Source organism: Ovis aries, chromosome 5 (assembly GCF_016772045.2).
Source record: "Ovis aries strain OAR_USU_Benz2616 breed Rambouillet chromosome 5, ARS-UI_Ramb_v3.0, whole genome shotgun sequence".
NCBI classification, from domain to species: Eukaryota; Metazoa; Chordata; class Mammalia; order Artiodactyla; family Bovidae; genus Ovis; species Ovis aries.
In genome coordinates this window covers 22,359,699-22,375,744 of record NC_056058.1, presented here as the reverse complement: position 1 = coordinate 22,375,744, position 16,046 = coordinate 22,359,699, and the positions used below count along the sequence as shown (strand labels likewise).

At 36.5% G+C, this 16,046-nt stretch overlaps 1 protein-coding gene across 3 annotated transcripts in view; it reads left to right on the top strand.

Moving 5' to 3' along the window:
• The window catches only part of ADAMTS19 (ADAM metallopeptidase with thrombospondin type 1 motif 19), a 265,725-nt gene that overhangs the window by 77,727 nt on the left and 171,952 nt on the right, over positions 1-16,046 (top strand). For all 3 annotated transcript variants that reach the window (XM_042250270.2, XM_012178168.5, XM_042250271.2), the window contains one exon: positions 12,559-12,602. In XM_042250270.2, the coding sequence (XP_042106204.1) occupies positions 12,559-12,602 (44 nt within the window). The remainder of the gene's footprint in view (positions 1-12,558; positions 12,603-16,046) is intronic.

The following is a 16,046-nucleotide window of genomic DNA, read 5'->3' as shown; positions in this document are numbered from 1 at the left end:
TATATATATATATATCCCATCTTTTTTATCTATTCCTCTGTTGATGGACATTGAGGTTGCTTCCTTATCCTGGCTGTTGTAAATAGTGCTACAGTGAACACTGGAGTGCATGTATCTTTTTGAATTATACTTTTCTCTGGGTATATACCCAGGAGTGTGATTGGTAAGTCATATGATATCTCTCTTTTTGTTTTTTTAGGGAACCTCCATACTGTTCTCCACAATGGCTGTATCAATTTACATTCTCAGCAATGGTGTAAGAGGGTTCCATTTTCTCCGCACCGTCTTGAGTATTTTGTTGTTTGTAGACTTTTTGATGGTGGACATTCTTACTAGTTTGAGGAGGTACCTCACTGTAATTTTGATTTGCATTTCTCTACCGATTAGTGAGGTTGAGAATCTTTTTGTGTGTTTTTTGGCCGTCTGTGTATGTCTTCTTTGGATAAATGTCTGTTTAGACCTTTTGCCTTTTTTTTTTTTTTAAAATATTTAGCTTCATGAACTATTTGTATATTTTGGAAATTCATCCCTGGTCAGTCACATTATTTGCAACTATTTTCTCCCATTCTGAGGGTTGTCTTTTTGTTTCGTTTATGGTTTCCTTTGCTTTGCAAATATTTTTGCATTTAGTTAGATCCTATTTGTTTATGTTTGTTTTTACTTTCATTACCCTAGGAGACAGGTCCAGAAAGATCTTGCAGCAATAGATGTCAAAGAGTGTTCTGCCTATGTGTTCCTCTAAGAATTATATATTATCCTGTCTTACATTTAAGTCTTTAATCCACTAGGAAATTTGTTTTTATGTATGGTATTAGATAGTGTTCTAATTTCATTCTTTTACATGTAGCTATCCAGTTTTACCAGGATCACTTAATAAATAAACTGTATTTTCTCCATTGTATATTCTTGCCTCCTTTGTTGTAGATTAATTGACCAAAGGTGTGAAAGTTTGTTTTGGGGCTTTCTATCTTGCTCCATTGATCTATATATCTGTCTTTGTGAGAGATCATACTCTTTTGATGATTGTAGCTTTGTAGTATAGTCTACAGTGAGGGAGCTTGATTCTTCCAGCTCTGTCTTTTCTTTCTCAAGATTGCTTTGGCTATTCAGGGTCTTTTATGTTTTGATACAGATTTGAAGATGTTTTTGTCCTAGATCTACCAAAAAAAAAAAAAGCCATTTGAAATTTGATAGGAATTACATTGAAACTGTAGCTTACCTTGGGTAGTATAATCATTTTGACAGTATTGATTCTGCTAATCTAGGAACATGGTATATCTTTCTGTTTGTGTCATCTTATATTTCTTTCATCAGTATCTTAGAGGTTTCTGAGTACACATCTTTTGTGTCTCTAGGTAGGTTTATTCCTAAGTATTTTATTCTTTTTTGATGTGATGGTAAATAGGATAATTTATCTATTAAATCCTTAATTTCTCTTTCTGACCTTTCATTGTTAGTGTATAGAAATGCAACAGATTTCTATGTATTAAGCTAACAGGAAGCTAACACACTCATATTTGGTCTGTATCATTTGGAAGGAGGAACAGGCATACTATTTTATTGCATAGAAGTATCCTAATTTATGTGACTGCTCTATATTTTTATAGCTTTCTGAATTTTCACATTTAGAGAAAAATGTATTAACATCTTTATCTATATATGATTGTAAATAAGTGCTAGTATTTGTTTAGAATAATTGCAGTGTACTTGCTCTTGTGCTTAGAAATATAATGTTTTTCATTATTGTCAAAGTGAAATTGAAAGTGAAAGTCACTCAGTTGTGTTCAACTCTTTGCAATCCCATGGAATGTACAGTCCGTGGAATTCTCTAGGCAAGAATACTGGAAGGGGTAGCCATTCCCTTCTCCCTTCTCCAGGGGAATCGTCTCTACTCAGGGATCGAACCCAGGTCTCCTGCATTGCAGGAGGATTCTTTACCAGCTGAGCCACCAGGGAAGCCCAAGAATACTGGAGTGGCTAAGTCTATCCCTTCTCCAGGGCATCTTCCTGACCCATGAATTGAACCGAGTTTTCCTGCATTGCAGGTGGATTCTTTACCAGCTGAGCTACTAGCAAAGCCCATTTTCATTATTGTCAAATTTTGCTCATAAAATGCATTTGAACTACTTGCTTGCACATAGACTAGTATAACATATTAAAAGAATGAATCAAAAGTAGTCATATCTGGGATTTGTGAGAATATTCTAGATAATATTCTACAGTAATATTTGTGTTGTTAAAAAATTTTTAATTACAGGATAATTGCTTTACAGTATTTTGTTGGTTTCAGCTGTGAATCAGCATGAATCAGCCATAGGTATACATATGCCCCCTCCCTCTTGAACCTTCCTCCCAGCTCCCACCCAATTCCAACCCTCTTCACTGTCACAGACTTCCTAATTTGAACTCCCTGCATCTTACAGCAAATTTCCACTGGCTATCTGTTTTTACATTGTATGTTTCCATGCTATTCTCTCAATTTGTCCCACCCTCTTCTTCCCCAGCTGTGTCCACAAGTCTTTTCTCTGTGTCTGCATCTCCACTGTTGCCCTGCAAACAGGCTCATCAGTACTGTCTTTCTAGATTCCATATACGTGTGTTAATATATGATGTTTGTTTTTCTCTTTCTGACTTATTTCACTCTGTATAACAGGCTCTAGGTTTATCCTGCTCATTAGGACTGAAAACCTGTGTTTTATAATCACAATTTGCTGGCTCAAGTCAGTTGTAAAATTATTATTTGTCCTCAGATTTTCAAAACTTGAACTACTACCAAAGGACTAAATATGTACTCTGTAAGCCCAAACTATGGTTTTTAAAGATAAGACAAAATAAAGGATTGTTCTTTCTAATGTATCATTTAGTTATGGGTAGAAAACTAAAGCTTCACTTTCTAAAAAGGTTTTCTACTCAAAACCTGATGGAAAAACTTTTTTGGGAGACAAAATTTGCTATAGTTTTGCTAAGCCGTTCCATGTTTCATGGAAAGAAAGATTTTTGTGCACTTCCTAAACCCTTTAGCAGAAATGTTAATTCAGTTTTGTACCCCTTGATAAATAGGACCTAGAATAGGGCTTAGTACATTGCTTCTGTTTTTTTTGAAAGTGACAGGTATAAAAATCTAGTTGAAAATAGAAAAAAAAAAAACCTGTCAAAGGATATATGCATATAACATATTGATAGATACTGATATAATTTTACCTTTACTTTCCCGTGGGGCTAAAGTTTATTTGGAGGATCACTTTTCTCTGTATTATTGCTTCCAGTGCCCTGAAAAAGTGAAGTGAAAGTCTCTCAGTTGTATCTGATTCTTTGCGACCCTATGGACTGTAGTCCATGGAATTCTCCAGGCCAGAATACTGGAGTGGGTAGCCTTTCCCTTTTCCAGGGGATCTGCCCAACCCAGGGATAGAACCCAGGTCTCCGGCATTGCAGGCGGATTCTTTACCAGCTGAGAGCCTCAAGGGAAGCCCTCCAGTTCCCTAGTAGTAAAAATTAGCCCAAGGTAAGGAAAGGTTTACCTCTCTAAGTGACCTTCCACCATTGATTAGGAAAGTCTAAATGAATGGTTTGAGTTATTGAGGAAGAAAAAAAATCCCTTTTTAGTAGGTATAATCATAGGGATGATCAGATCTTTAGCTTTGTAAAAAAAGAAAGAAAGAAAGTGAAGTCGCTCAGTCGTGTCTGAATCTTTGTGACCTCATGGACTGTAGCCTACCAGGCTCCTCCATCCATGGGATTCTCCAAGCAAGAATACTGGAGTGGGTTGCCATTTTCTTCTCCAGGGGATCTTCCTGACCCAGAGATCAAACCCAGGTCTCCCACATTGCAGGCAGATGCTTTACCCTCTGAGCTACCAGGGAAGTGAAGTTATAAAAAATAAGATAAAATTTTTAATCTCTGTGGATTCCATGGTCTTATCCATATTTTACAAACTGAACTCATTAACAGCCTGCTGCTGCTGCTGCTGCTAGGTCGCTTCAGTCATGTCTGACTCTGTGCAACCCCATAGGCGGTAGCCCATCAGGCTCCCCCGTCCCTGGGATTCTGCAGGCAAGAACACTGGAGTGGGTTGCCATTTCCTTCTCCAATGCATGAAAGTGAAAAGTGAAATTGAAGTCGCTCAGTCATGTCCGACTCTTAGTGACCTCATGGACTTCAGCCCACCAGGCTCCTCCGTCCATGGGATTCTCCAGGCAAGAGTACTGGAGTGGGGTGCCATTGCCTTCTCTGCATAACAGCCTAGTATCTTGCAAATGCTCATACTAGGTCATCATTAAATGTTGTATGCTATGTGAGCACATTAACAGGAAGAGATAATAGCTCAGTTATTAATTTTGGTTTCAACTCAAGTAAAGAATGTATGTATCAGTCCAAACCTTTCTGCAGTCATTTGTTTGTTAAATTGTTCTGTGTGACACAATGAAGTAAATATTTTAAAGCTGACCTAGTTCTACAGGTTCATAGTAACAAAAACACAAAACACTTGATCCCAACTATCAATTCCATGATTTATTAGTGTAGCTTTCACATTTCTCTTTGAAATTATAGAGAAGGGACAAGTCTGTATGTCTTGAAAATACTCTTTAATTTAGAATTTAATTTTAATAATGATCCTTTTGTTTTTCAGTACTTACTAAAATGCTTTTGGTACAGTACTTCTAAAAGTTAGCTTCAAAACAATGCCATTGGCTAGTAAGATAGAAAAGATAATAAAATAAGAGACATTGCAGAAATACATTGATTTCATACAAATCATAGAATAATTTTTGAATGAATCATTTATAGGTATATCCCAAGGCACTATAAAATTCTACAGTGAGACTTATTCTCAGATGAATCTTCACTCTTGGAAATTAAAGGCTACATTTCATTTTTCTCAATATAAATCAGAACTTGAGCAGGATTTATTGGCCTTCCCAGTTGCCAAAGTCTAACAGTATCAGTTCCATAAACTCACATAATGAAACTCCGTGATGCAGACTTCAGGCACACAGAGCCAACATGAGCCAAAAATGAGAGAATTCGAATCCACTTGATCACAGGTCTAGGCAGCACACAAATCTCTGTCCCCCTTACCCCTCACAATCTTTGAATATTATGAAATTGGGATTACATTATTTTATCCTCTGAAAAGCAGTGAACAGTTGAAGAATTGAAGATTCAGTCTGATCTGAAGTTTTTAAAATGCTGTTGACGCTTTGTCTTTCAGTGGTACTAAAAGGTATTTCCAGTGCTTTAGGATATAAGACCTTGAATTTTTTGGGGAAAAAAAATGTGCTCTATTCACTTGCTTGCTGACTGAACGGAAATTGACTGTGTAGTGGACTCTTAAGTGCCCTTGACAATAAGCAGTGCATTTCTCATAGTTTATCATGTTGTTTAGTTACAGATGAAGTCCCTTGTTTCACATTATGTAAATCAAAGTCATCTTGCAGCCTTACGCATTATGATATGATGTATTGTACATTTAGAAAAAGCACATAAAATATCTTTCCCTCTACATCTGAATATACTTTATGCTCCATGATTCTTGGCCCTAAGGTAAAGATTTGATTTCATGTGGTTCTTTAATTTTCTGGATTGCCGTATTATTCAGTATCATCTGTTTTGGGTGTTTCTCTCTCCATTTGTTTTCTGGCAAAGGCAGTTGCAAAACAGGACTATCTCTTATTTATTACAATTCCCCAGGCTTCTTCATCACTGATCCTAGGCCCTTTACACATTACAGAGGTGATTTTATATCATTCTCTTCTTGGCTTTCAGTGCAGAAGCCTTTTTGAAATTTATCTTTTTATTTCTCTTCCCAAGTGCTTGGCATGTGAGAAGCACACAAGGAATCCTATTGTGTAGGCTGCACACTGCTCAACAGTAGAGGGAGTCATTTGCATCGTTGTGTATGTAAAGGAGCCATTAGAAGTAAGCAGCGCACAACCTCTACAACTAGGCATGGTGTCCTTGTGATAAATTTGATTTCTAGATCATCCGTGTCTGGTCTTTTACTTGTTACAAGAATGTCAGCAGACCTTTTTCATTCCTCTTCATCTGTAATTATATTCAGTCTCTGGATATGTTTGTACCACCAGGAGGTATATTTTTGTATATCGTTTGGTGTTGGTTTTGAGTCACAGAATCCAGTGTGGACCAAGTTGAACACAAGAGGAGGTTCTTTTGGATTCTTTTAGAAGATTCTGTGTAGTATTCAGAATTAAAGGAAGAGTGAAAGAACCAAACATCAAGAAAAATGGTGAAGAGGAAAACTCTTGAAGTCTCTGCCCAAGTTTGAATGATCCAGGGTCATTCATGCTCCCTTACTGTACTGTCTACTTTAGATCCTCTGGAAAAGCGGTTTTGAGTTGGAGAGGGGAGTCATGTGTGTAAATTCTGTTATTTAAAGTCAGTGACCACTGTTTATAATAGCCAGGACTGGGAAGCAACCTAGATGTCCTTTGGCAGACGAATGGATAAGAAAGCTGTGGTACATGTACACAATGAAATATTACTCAGCTATTGAAAAGAATGCATTTGAATCAATTCTAATGAGGTGGATGAAACTGGAGCCTATCATACAGAGTAACGTAAGTCAGAAAGGAAAACCCCAATACAGTATATTACTGCATATATATGGAATTTAGAAAGATGCTTAACGATGATCCTGTATGCGAGTCAGCAAAAGAGACACAGATGTAAAGAACAGTCTTTTGGATTCTGTGGGAGAAGGTGAGGGTGGGATGATTTGAGAGAATGGCATTGAAACATGTATATTATCATATGTGAAACAGATCACCAGTCCAGGTTCGGTGCATGAGACCAGGTGCTCAAGGCCGGTGCACTGAGATGACCCTAAGGTATGGGATGGGGAGGAGGTGATGGGGAACAAATGGACACCCATGGCTGACTCATGTCAATGTATGGCAAAGACTGCTGCAATATTGTAAAGTAATTAACCTCCAGTTAAAATAAATAAATTTAAAAAAAAGATCTATGAGCCAGAAAATAAATAAATAAATATAACCAGGAAATATGGCATATTTGAAGGTAGCTTCCTGGTGGAAAGGTGCTGGGGTTGGGAATAGTTAAGGTTAGGTACTTTAGTGGCTGTCAAATAATCAAAGTGTTTTTTTTTAAAACCCTTTGGTTATAACTAACAGTAGTCTTGTTTTGCCCGGATTCTTAAGGTTTTCAGTTTTGTACCTTGAATATTCAAGGCAATGCCATCCATTAGTTTAACTTGAAAGTTTAGGCTAGGATAGCTTGAGTAGTTACATTTATGGGATAAAATTTGAGTGCATCTTCCCTCATTTTTCTAGAGTTGTCATTCTAATTTTGGCATGTATTTTCAGAAAGATAATTTTTTTTACTAAAATGGCATAAATTTTAAGACCCATCTGTGCTGATGGGCAATTTTATTATTTGTTTCAATTAAATTTCTCTCTCTTTTTTTTTTTTTTTGCTATTTCCTTTCATTCAGTTGGGACAGAACATTTTTAAGGCATATGCAAATGGTATTAGTAGGATTATATATCTGTCATATATAAAGGAAAAGATTTTGTATAGAGTGAAGATTAACATATCAAGTGATAATGGCCAATTTTTAATTATCCATGATGAATTAACTAGTTTATCAATAGGTTTATCAGAATAAAGTCAATACCATTTGAGAAAAACATTAAGGTTTTTACAAATTAATGAAACTGTTTTTCTTGTTTAGAAATATATAATAAGCTGTAGATAGCATAATGTAACACTGCTGCTGCTGCTGGGTTGCTTCAGTCGTATCTGACTCTGTGTGACCCCATAGACGGCAGCCCACCAGGCTCCTCTGTCCCTGGGATTCTGCAGGCAAGAATACTGGAGTGGGTTGCCATTTCCTTCTCCATGTAACACTACATTGCATATATTCCATTTTAGAGGATTTCTCACTTCCTTGCAGTCAGATGAGAGGTCTCTGTGGTAGGCTTTCTCTAGAGAAAAGATATCTGTGACTTGCATTATGAAAGCAAAGGCAGGAGAAAGCCTGGTCACCAAAGCAAACCAAATCCAAATATTGACAGCTGGAGTTAAGTAAGGAAAGGAAGGGAGAAAGGGCAATGTAAAATGGGGCTTCAGCCTCCAACTTCCTTGTCGTTGTTTTTGTCCAGTTGTTAATCATGTCCAACTCTCTGTGACCCAGTGGAGTTCAGCATGACAGGCTTCCCTGTCCTTCACTATCTCCTGGAATTTGCTTAAACTTCTGTCTATTAAGTCAGTGATGCCATCCAATGATCCCATCCTCTGTCACCCACTTCTCATCCTGCCCTCAGTCTTCACTAGCCTCAGGGTCTTTTCCAGTGAGTCGGCTCTTTGCATCAGATGGCCAAAGTATTGGAACTTCAGCTTTAGCATCAATTCTTCCAGTGAATATTCAGGGTGATTTCCTTTAGGATTGACTGGTTTGATCTCCTTGCTGTCCAAGGCACTCTTAAGAATCATCTCTAGCACCACAATTTGAAAGCATCGATTCTTCGGCACTCAGCCTTCTTTATTGTCCATGTGTGATTACTGAAAAACCCATAGCTTTGACTAAACAGACCTTTGTCCTCGTGAAATACTGGAGAAGTGTTCTTGGCAGAGAGACCAACAGGAATAATAACTCCTCAACTAATTATGAAGTAATTGCTGTGATAAAGTCTCATACTTGTTATTATTTTGTTATAATTACAGAATAGTTAATGTATTTCTAATTAATGGGTGTGATTTAAATGAATTGTGTTTATAGTAAATCTGTATTGTCCCTTGTGTTAAAAATATATTATTTAAGATTATTTTTATCATCTTTATCAAGTGTTTACCTTTCTTGCCTTTACTCTAGTAATCAAGAGTTGACTCTATATCTGTTTCATAAAATCATCTTTGTCAGACATTTGCCTCAAGGAATAATAAAAAATTCTAGTAATTAAGCTTTGATATTAAATTACTTCATTCATAGTCATGTCTGGTTAACACATTTTTTTTCTGTCTCCTACCTTATAAGAGGAAAATGACAATATTGCACTAATCACTAATTTTTTAAATAATTTATAACTAATGTAATTCCTATTTGTAGAAATAAATCTTTGAGGAAGTAATATATCAATTGAGGTCAATGTGAACATCATACTGAGGTAGTTGTTCATTCTTTTAAAGAGTTTGGTAAAAGTAACTGCATCATATAAAATATAATATTAGAATAAAGCCTGTGTATATTAAGATCTAATGTTAACAATAAATGTTTCAGTATGCTTAATTACTGTATGGTAGGTCACAGATTGTGCCCTCTTCCTTTAATTTGTGATAATCTGTCTGAGTAAATAATGAGAAAATGTTCCCATCATCAACATCTAGGAATTGTAGAAACAGCATAATAAAAATCCTTTTACATGCACAGATGAGCCAAACACAAGAAGACTCTGGCAAAGAAAAATGCAGTAAGCTTCTGAAGTAATGTGATAGCTGTCCTGGTAGAAGTTTGTTGGACTTAGAAATCGGGATTCTTGGGTTGAACTCCCATATAGAGAAAAAAGTTTGTGCCTTTGTGAAGTGGGAACTGAAATGATTACAGATAGCCAGGACCCTTGAATACTTACACCCTTAATAAAATTTTGGTCTGGTAAGTTTTGCAACAAGCACAGGTTGTCAACAGGAAGGAAGCTTTCTTTCTGTTTTAACCATGAGCCCACGTTAGGAGAAAATGGCTCCTGTGGGTATTCATTACCATGAATATAACCCAACGTTGAAACACTTGGTGAAAGCATATGCAAAACTACTGTGAAGGGGCCCTCTTTTAAGTTTGACCTCACAAGGCGTCCACAAAAAACGTTCAACCAATGAGTTCAGAGCAGGATTCCCAAACACCAGGTGACAACATATCCCGTGGTTAGAGCTGAGGAGCATGAAAAAGAATATTTTGAAATACTGACAGAAGTTATAAAAAAGCATGTTCACAGGATGGAAAACACAAAAATTCAAAGTGTGAGAAAAAAGCTACTTTGAAAGAAAAGATAATTTGAAAATTGAAGAAAATAAAGCATAAAAGTGTCTTAAAAATCTTAGTTTCTGAGTTGAAGAGCAGAGTAGATGCAGTTGAAGAGAGCACCTGTGGATTGGACGGTAGATCTGAAGGATTATCCCAGAAGGCTGTACAGAGAGATTAAGAGATGGAAATACCAAAGAGTGACAGTTACTGACATCAGAATGAGAAGAATGAATATACACTTCAAGAAGTTCTAGGAAAAGAGCAGAGAGAACGTCAGAGGAATTAGGTAAATAAATAATGGTTATGATGTATATTTGTGAATCTTCCAATGGATGTACCAAGTAACAAAGAAGATAAACTCAGTACCTAGACACATCTTAGTGGAGCTGCAGAACTATTCATATTAAGACAGAAAGAAATCTTGAAATTAACCAGAAACAATGTTTTATGTCAATGCTCAATAAAAAATTAATCAAAATCAAATGAAAGAAGAGCAAGTTGATTCAGTTCACTTGCTCAGACGTGACTGACTCTTTGCAACCCCATGGACTGTAGCACACCAGGCCTCCCTGTCCATCACCAACTCCTGGAGTTTACTCCCACTCATGTCCATTGAGTCAGTGAGGCCTTCCAACCGTCTCATCGCCAGTCATTCCCTTCTCCCCCCACCTTGTCTTTCCCAGCATCAGGGTCTTTTCAAATGAGTCAGTTCTTTGCATCAACTGTCCAAAGTATTAGAGTTTCAGCTTCAACATCAGTCCTTCCAGTGAATATTCAGGACTGATTTCCCTTAGGATGGACTCCTTGCTGTCCAAGGGACTCTCAAGAGTCTTCTTCAACATCACAATTCAAAAGCATCAATTCTTTGGTGCTCAGCTTTCTTTATAGTCCAACTCTCACATCTATACATGACTACTGGAAAAACATAGCCTTGACTAGACTGACCTTTGTTGGCAAAGTAATGTCTCTGCTTTTTAATATGCTGTCTAGGTTGGTCATAGCTTTTCTTCCAAGGAGCAAGCATCTTTTAATTTCGTGGCTGTAGTGATTTTGGAGCCCCCCAAAATACAGTCTGTCACTGTTTCCACTGTTTCTCCATCTATTTGCCATGAAGTGATAAGACCGGATGCCATGATCTCAGTTTTCTGAAAGTTGAGCCAACTTTTTCACTCTCCTGTTTCATTTTTATCAGGAGACTGTTTTAGTTCTTCACTTTCTGCCGTAAGGGTGGTGTCATCTGCATATCTGAGGTTCTTGATATTTCTCCCGGCAATCTTGATTCCAGCTTCTGCTTCTTCCAGCCCAGCATTTCTCATGATGTACTCTGCATAGAAGTTAAATAAGCAGGGTGACAATATACAGCCTTGACATACTCCTTTTCCTATTTGGAACCAGTCTTTTGTTCCATGTCCAGTTCTAATGGTTGCTTCCTGACCTGCACACAGATTTCTCAAAGAGACAGGTCAGGTGGTTTGGTATTCCTACCTCTTTCAGAATTTTCCACATTTGCTGTGATCTACACAGTCAAAGGCTTTGGCATAGTCAATAAAGCAGAAGTAGAGGTTTTTCTGGAACTGTCTTGCTTTTTCGATGATCCAACAGGTGTTGGCAATTTGATCTCTGGTTCCTCTGCCTTTTTAAAACCAGCTTGAACATCTGGAAGTTCACGGTTCACGTACTGTTGAAGCCTGGCTTGGAGAATTTTGAGCATTATTTTGCTAGTGTGTGAGATGAGTGCAGTTGTGTAGTAGTGAGCATTCTTTGGCATTGCCTTTCTTTGGGATTGGAATGAAAACTGCAAGTTGATGACAGTCTTTTTCATAAATGCTAGAATAAAATGAAATATCTTCAGTGTGTTGAGGGCTGATAAAGTCAGCCTACAGTTCTACAGTCACCGTACTCTTCCATTGTGAATAAATGCAGACTAATGAGAATTAAGGAAATGGTCTGGGACCATTTAGTGGTATTCATAGGTCCTCACACTTAAAGAATAACAGTCTCTCTAGAAAGCAATGATACAAGATATTACTGAGAAAAGAAATTGCCAAATATATAGGTAAATCTAAACAAGCACTAGTGGTTTAGAAAAAACTGTCTAACTTGAGATGTCAAAAACTGAGATGGAGTTAAAGGCATACCTTGGAGATATTATAGATTTGGTTCCAGACCACTGCAACAAAGCAAACCACATGAGTATTTTGATTTCCCAGTGCACACAGAAGTTATGTTTATAGTATTCTATAGTCAATTACATATGCAGTAGTAGTATGTCTAAAGGCTTCCCTTGTGGTTCAACTGGTAAAAAAATATCTGCCTGCTGTGCAGGTGACTTGGGTTTGATCCCTGGGATCGGACGTAGTGTTTCAGGATTATATCAGGTAAAAGGTATAGTAATTTAATTATTCTCACATTTTCTTAGAATCAAAAATTAGTTAATCCTATTTTCAGTTTTATTAAATTATTGGAGATAAGAGTGTCATTCACTTATTCATTATAACTGTTGAAAATAAGTCATATACTTTGTTGTTTGTGGAACAAACTATATTTTCTGTTTTTCTTTCTAGGAAAGATTTCTGTGTACACAAAGATGAACCATGTGATACTGTTGGTAAGTGTATGTAAAAATTTTTACACTTTAGAGGAGATCTGGGAGCTTAAACACATCATTTGTTTAAATGTTGAAAATTATTTGACAGTGATAGTTATAGTGAAATATTTTTAGAATATCAGTGATGTATGTTTTCAACCTATATGTTAAATTATTTGTCACCAATTCAGTTATTAGTGAAACAACTTGAAGACATATGTGTACTATATAGTGGATAAAAGTTTAAATGATGCTTTAAAAATATCATGAGTTATTCTTTGTGTTTTTTCCTCAGAAATATATACATGGATTCAGTTAAATTATGTTATTATTCATAAACTGAGGCAAATATGTTAATGTTAGTAGAGTTGACTAATGGATTTATTTTTGAGTTACATACATTTGAAGCTATTTGCAGACTGGGTGAAAGAAAGTCCATCTCATTTGCCCAACTAATGAGGATTTTCTGTACATAAAGTAGCAAATTTTCAATATTTTGTCTTGGATATCTAAAATCCCTAAGGCATAACTGTATAGCTAATAGAATCTGTAAACCACAGTTTTTAATTTTCAGAGAATGGCCACATTTATGCTAGTATAAATGAACATATATAAATTGACTTATCCAAGCAGGTAGATGAAATTGTAGATAGGTAAAATTTTATAACTATATATATGTATAGTTTTAAGTCATATATCCAGACAGAGAGCTGAAACTATAGATAGATAAAATTATATAACTATTTATATATATGTTTAGTTTTAGGACACTGTATAGTTTTAATAAGGCATTGCTATTGGGTTATTGTTAGGGTACATTTAAGAGTTTGATCTGGTTTTGATTTATCATGTGGAGTTCATCGCTTTAGTGTAATAAGTATTTTAATTTAGCCATCACTGAAGTATCATTTATGTCTTGTGAGGCAAACAATAAAAAAATGGGAAAAAGAGTATAAACTATTTTTGTAAGTATCAGTGGTACTTAAAAATATAATTTTAAGCAACTAGTTCTTTTAAGTTCTTACCAGCCTCCTCAGATGATTAAATCTGAGATAATAAGTGAAAAATAGTTATAATAGTATGAAGTGGAAGATGATGGAATCAACGGAATATTTGATTCAGAAATGACTGGAAAAGTAAAACAAGCTGGACAGCTAAGGAAAAGCTGAATAGATCTAGGGATGATCTTCCTAATGTAAATGACTAACTTGCTTCCTGCTGTTTTCTTGTCTTCTTGGCTGAATTTTCAGAAATTAAATCTTGATATAGAGTTTTAATCTACCTAACCATGGAAGCATTTGATTACGAAGAAAGCTTTTCTCAAAATAATTACCTTTTCCTCTACTTAAACAGCTATGTTGGCCCCAAAACCTTCTTGTAATATAGACAGATCAACTTTTTGCCTTATTAGAGCTGAGAAAAATGAGCAACTCAGGCAATATATTCCATAATTATGGTCTCTAACCACCTCTTTAAAGTATGTACACGTGGACTAAGGAAGCAGTTACTCATATGAGGAGAACCAATTTCTTTATGACTATGACTATGTTTTATATGTTGCTAAATCTGCTAATTGAAAATAGCATGCATATTTATTCTGGGTTGAAGCACATTTGGATAATGAGGAAGCTTGGTATACTTGGAATTATTAGTGTAATGAGAATATGTATGGTTCTTCCGCAAAGTGATGTAATCAGTTCCCAGCTCTGTTCACTTGTCCATTAAGAGCTTGATAAAAATTGATTTTCAATATAGCATATAATGTGAAAAATCTGATGCCCTTTCCGATATCCCCTTCTGTTTCCGAGTACTTATATTTTCATGGTCTCCTCTGGCATTGCTAAATCCTAGTTTTCCCCTCTGTATCTTTCAGCATTTCTTTTTCTTATCCCACATATGAAATGGAGGTCTTTGTTCATATTTCAACTTGAGCAGAGTAAAAATATGAGATTTTTTTTCCCCAGGGGATGTTAAGTGAGAAAACTTTTAACAACCAAATCAGAAGAGTAGTCTCTTCATCCCATTCCCTGTCCCCACATAAAATGTCTTTTCACATGAGCCATGCTTCTGCCTAGAGACCTACACTGGCAAGATTTATAAAGACATTAGGGTGAAGTAGATGTGGTGGTTGCCACCCTATCACTCATACATCCACCACTGTGCAGCCACGATGCCAGGTAGAAAAGGATATACTTCTGTGGATGGGTCATGATTCATATAGGCTGATCAGAGGGATCATTTCTGGGCCTCAGGCTTAAGCCAGTCAGCATATGGCCTTGCCATGGTTGGGACATGTAACCTGTAACCTATGTCTGCCTCGTGAATCTGAAGAAAGGAACATTTTTCATGCCTGAAGCTTGGTCATATCTGTCCCACAGCATGTAAACAAGAAAGGATGCAGCCCTGATCAGTATAGTCACAAAGGAAATTAGTCTTCAGATAAATATGAATTCATACACTGCGCAATGGAGAGATGAAGGGTGTCTTTATCCTCAAGGACACTGTTGAATCATGCCATTCTCCTTGCCTTGGACCCAGTCTAGCCTTTGAGCTTCTGAATGTGTAAGCCAGTAAATATCCTTACTGTGCTCAGATGCTCAGTCATATCTGACTCTTCACTACACTATGGACTGTAGCCCACCAGGCTCCCCCTGTCCATGGGATTTCCCAGGCAAGAATGTGAAAGGGGTTGCTATTTTCTTCTCTTTCCAGAGATCGAACTATTTCTTTCCAGAGATCGAACCTGCGTCTCTCATATGTCCTGCATTGTCAGGCAGATTCTTAACCACCAGTGCCACCTGGGAAGCCCCAGATATCTCTTTCTATTTAAACCAATTTAAAGCTTTTCATTTCTGGAAATTGCAGCCTAAGGCATAGAGCTTCCATGATATTTGTATACTCTTTTATTGGAGAAGAAGAATATGGGGCAATATTAATAATTCCCACTCTTATTAAGGGAGTACTGATAAACTGCTCTGTAATTTGTAACCCAAATTAAATAAGCATGTATAGCCTATTGGTCATCTTAACAGCTCTCACTCTCTAGCGTAACAAAACAGAAGAGATTTAGGTCTTAAATCAACTGAATATCTGTTGATACACATTTGTAAATCTCTTCATGCACTATTATGAGTATTTTGGGTTTTGTGTTTTTTTGGGGTCGGATGCTTTCTTAAGTTTATATATGCCTTCTCCTTTTATCTATTTCTGATGTGAAGTCAGTTCATTTCACATTGGATACTAGAATGAAAATACTGAAAGAAAAGGAGAAAGGAAAGAAGTGGATTTAGTATTTATTGGTTTGGATAATATGGGCCTGAGTGATTACCATGAAAATTTCCCCTGCTCTCCTAAGTATACTGAGAGGGGAAGGACAGTAGTTAAAAACTTTGAATTCAGGTTATTAATTTTAATTGTACCTGGAAAGAAATGCCTATATTTTAAAGGCAGTGTGATGCTGATACT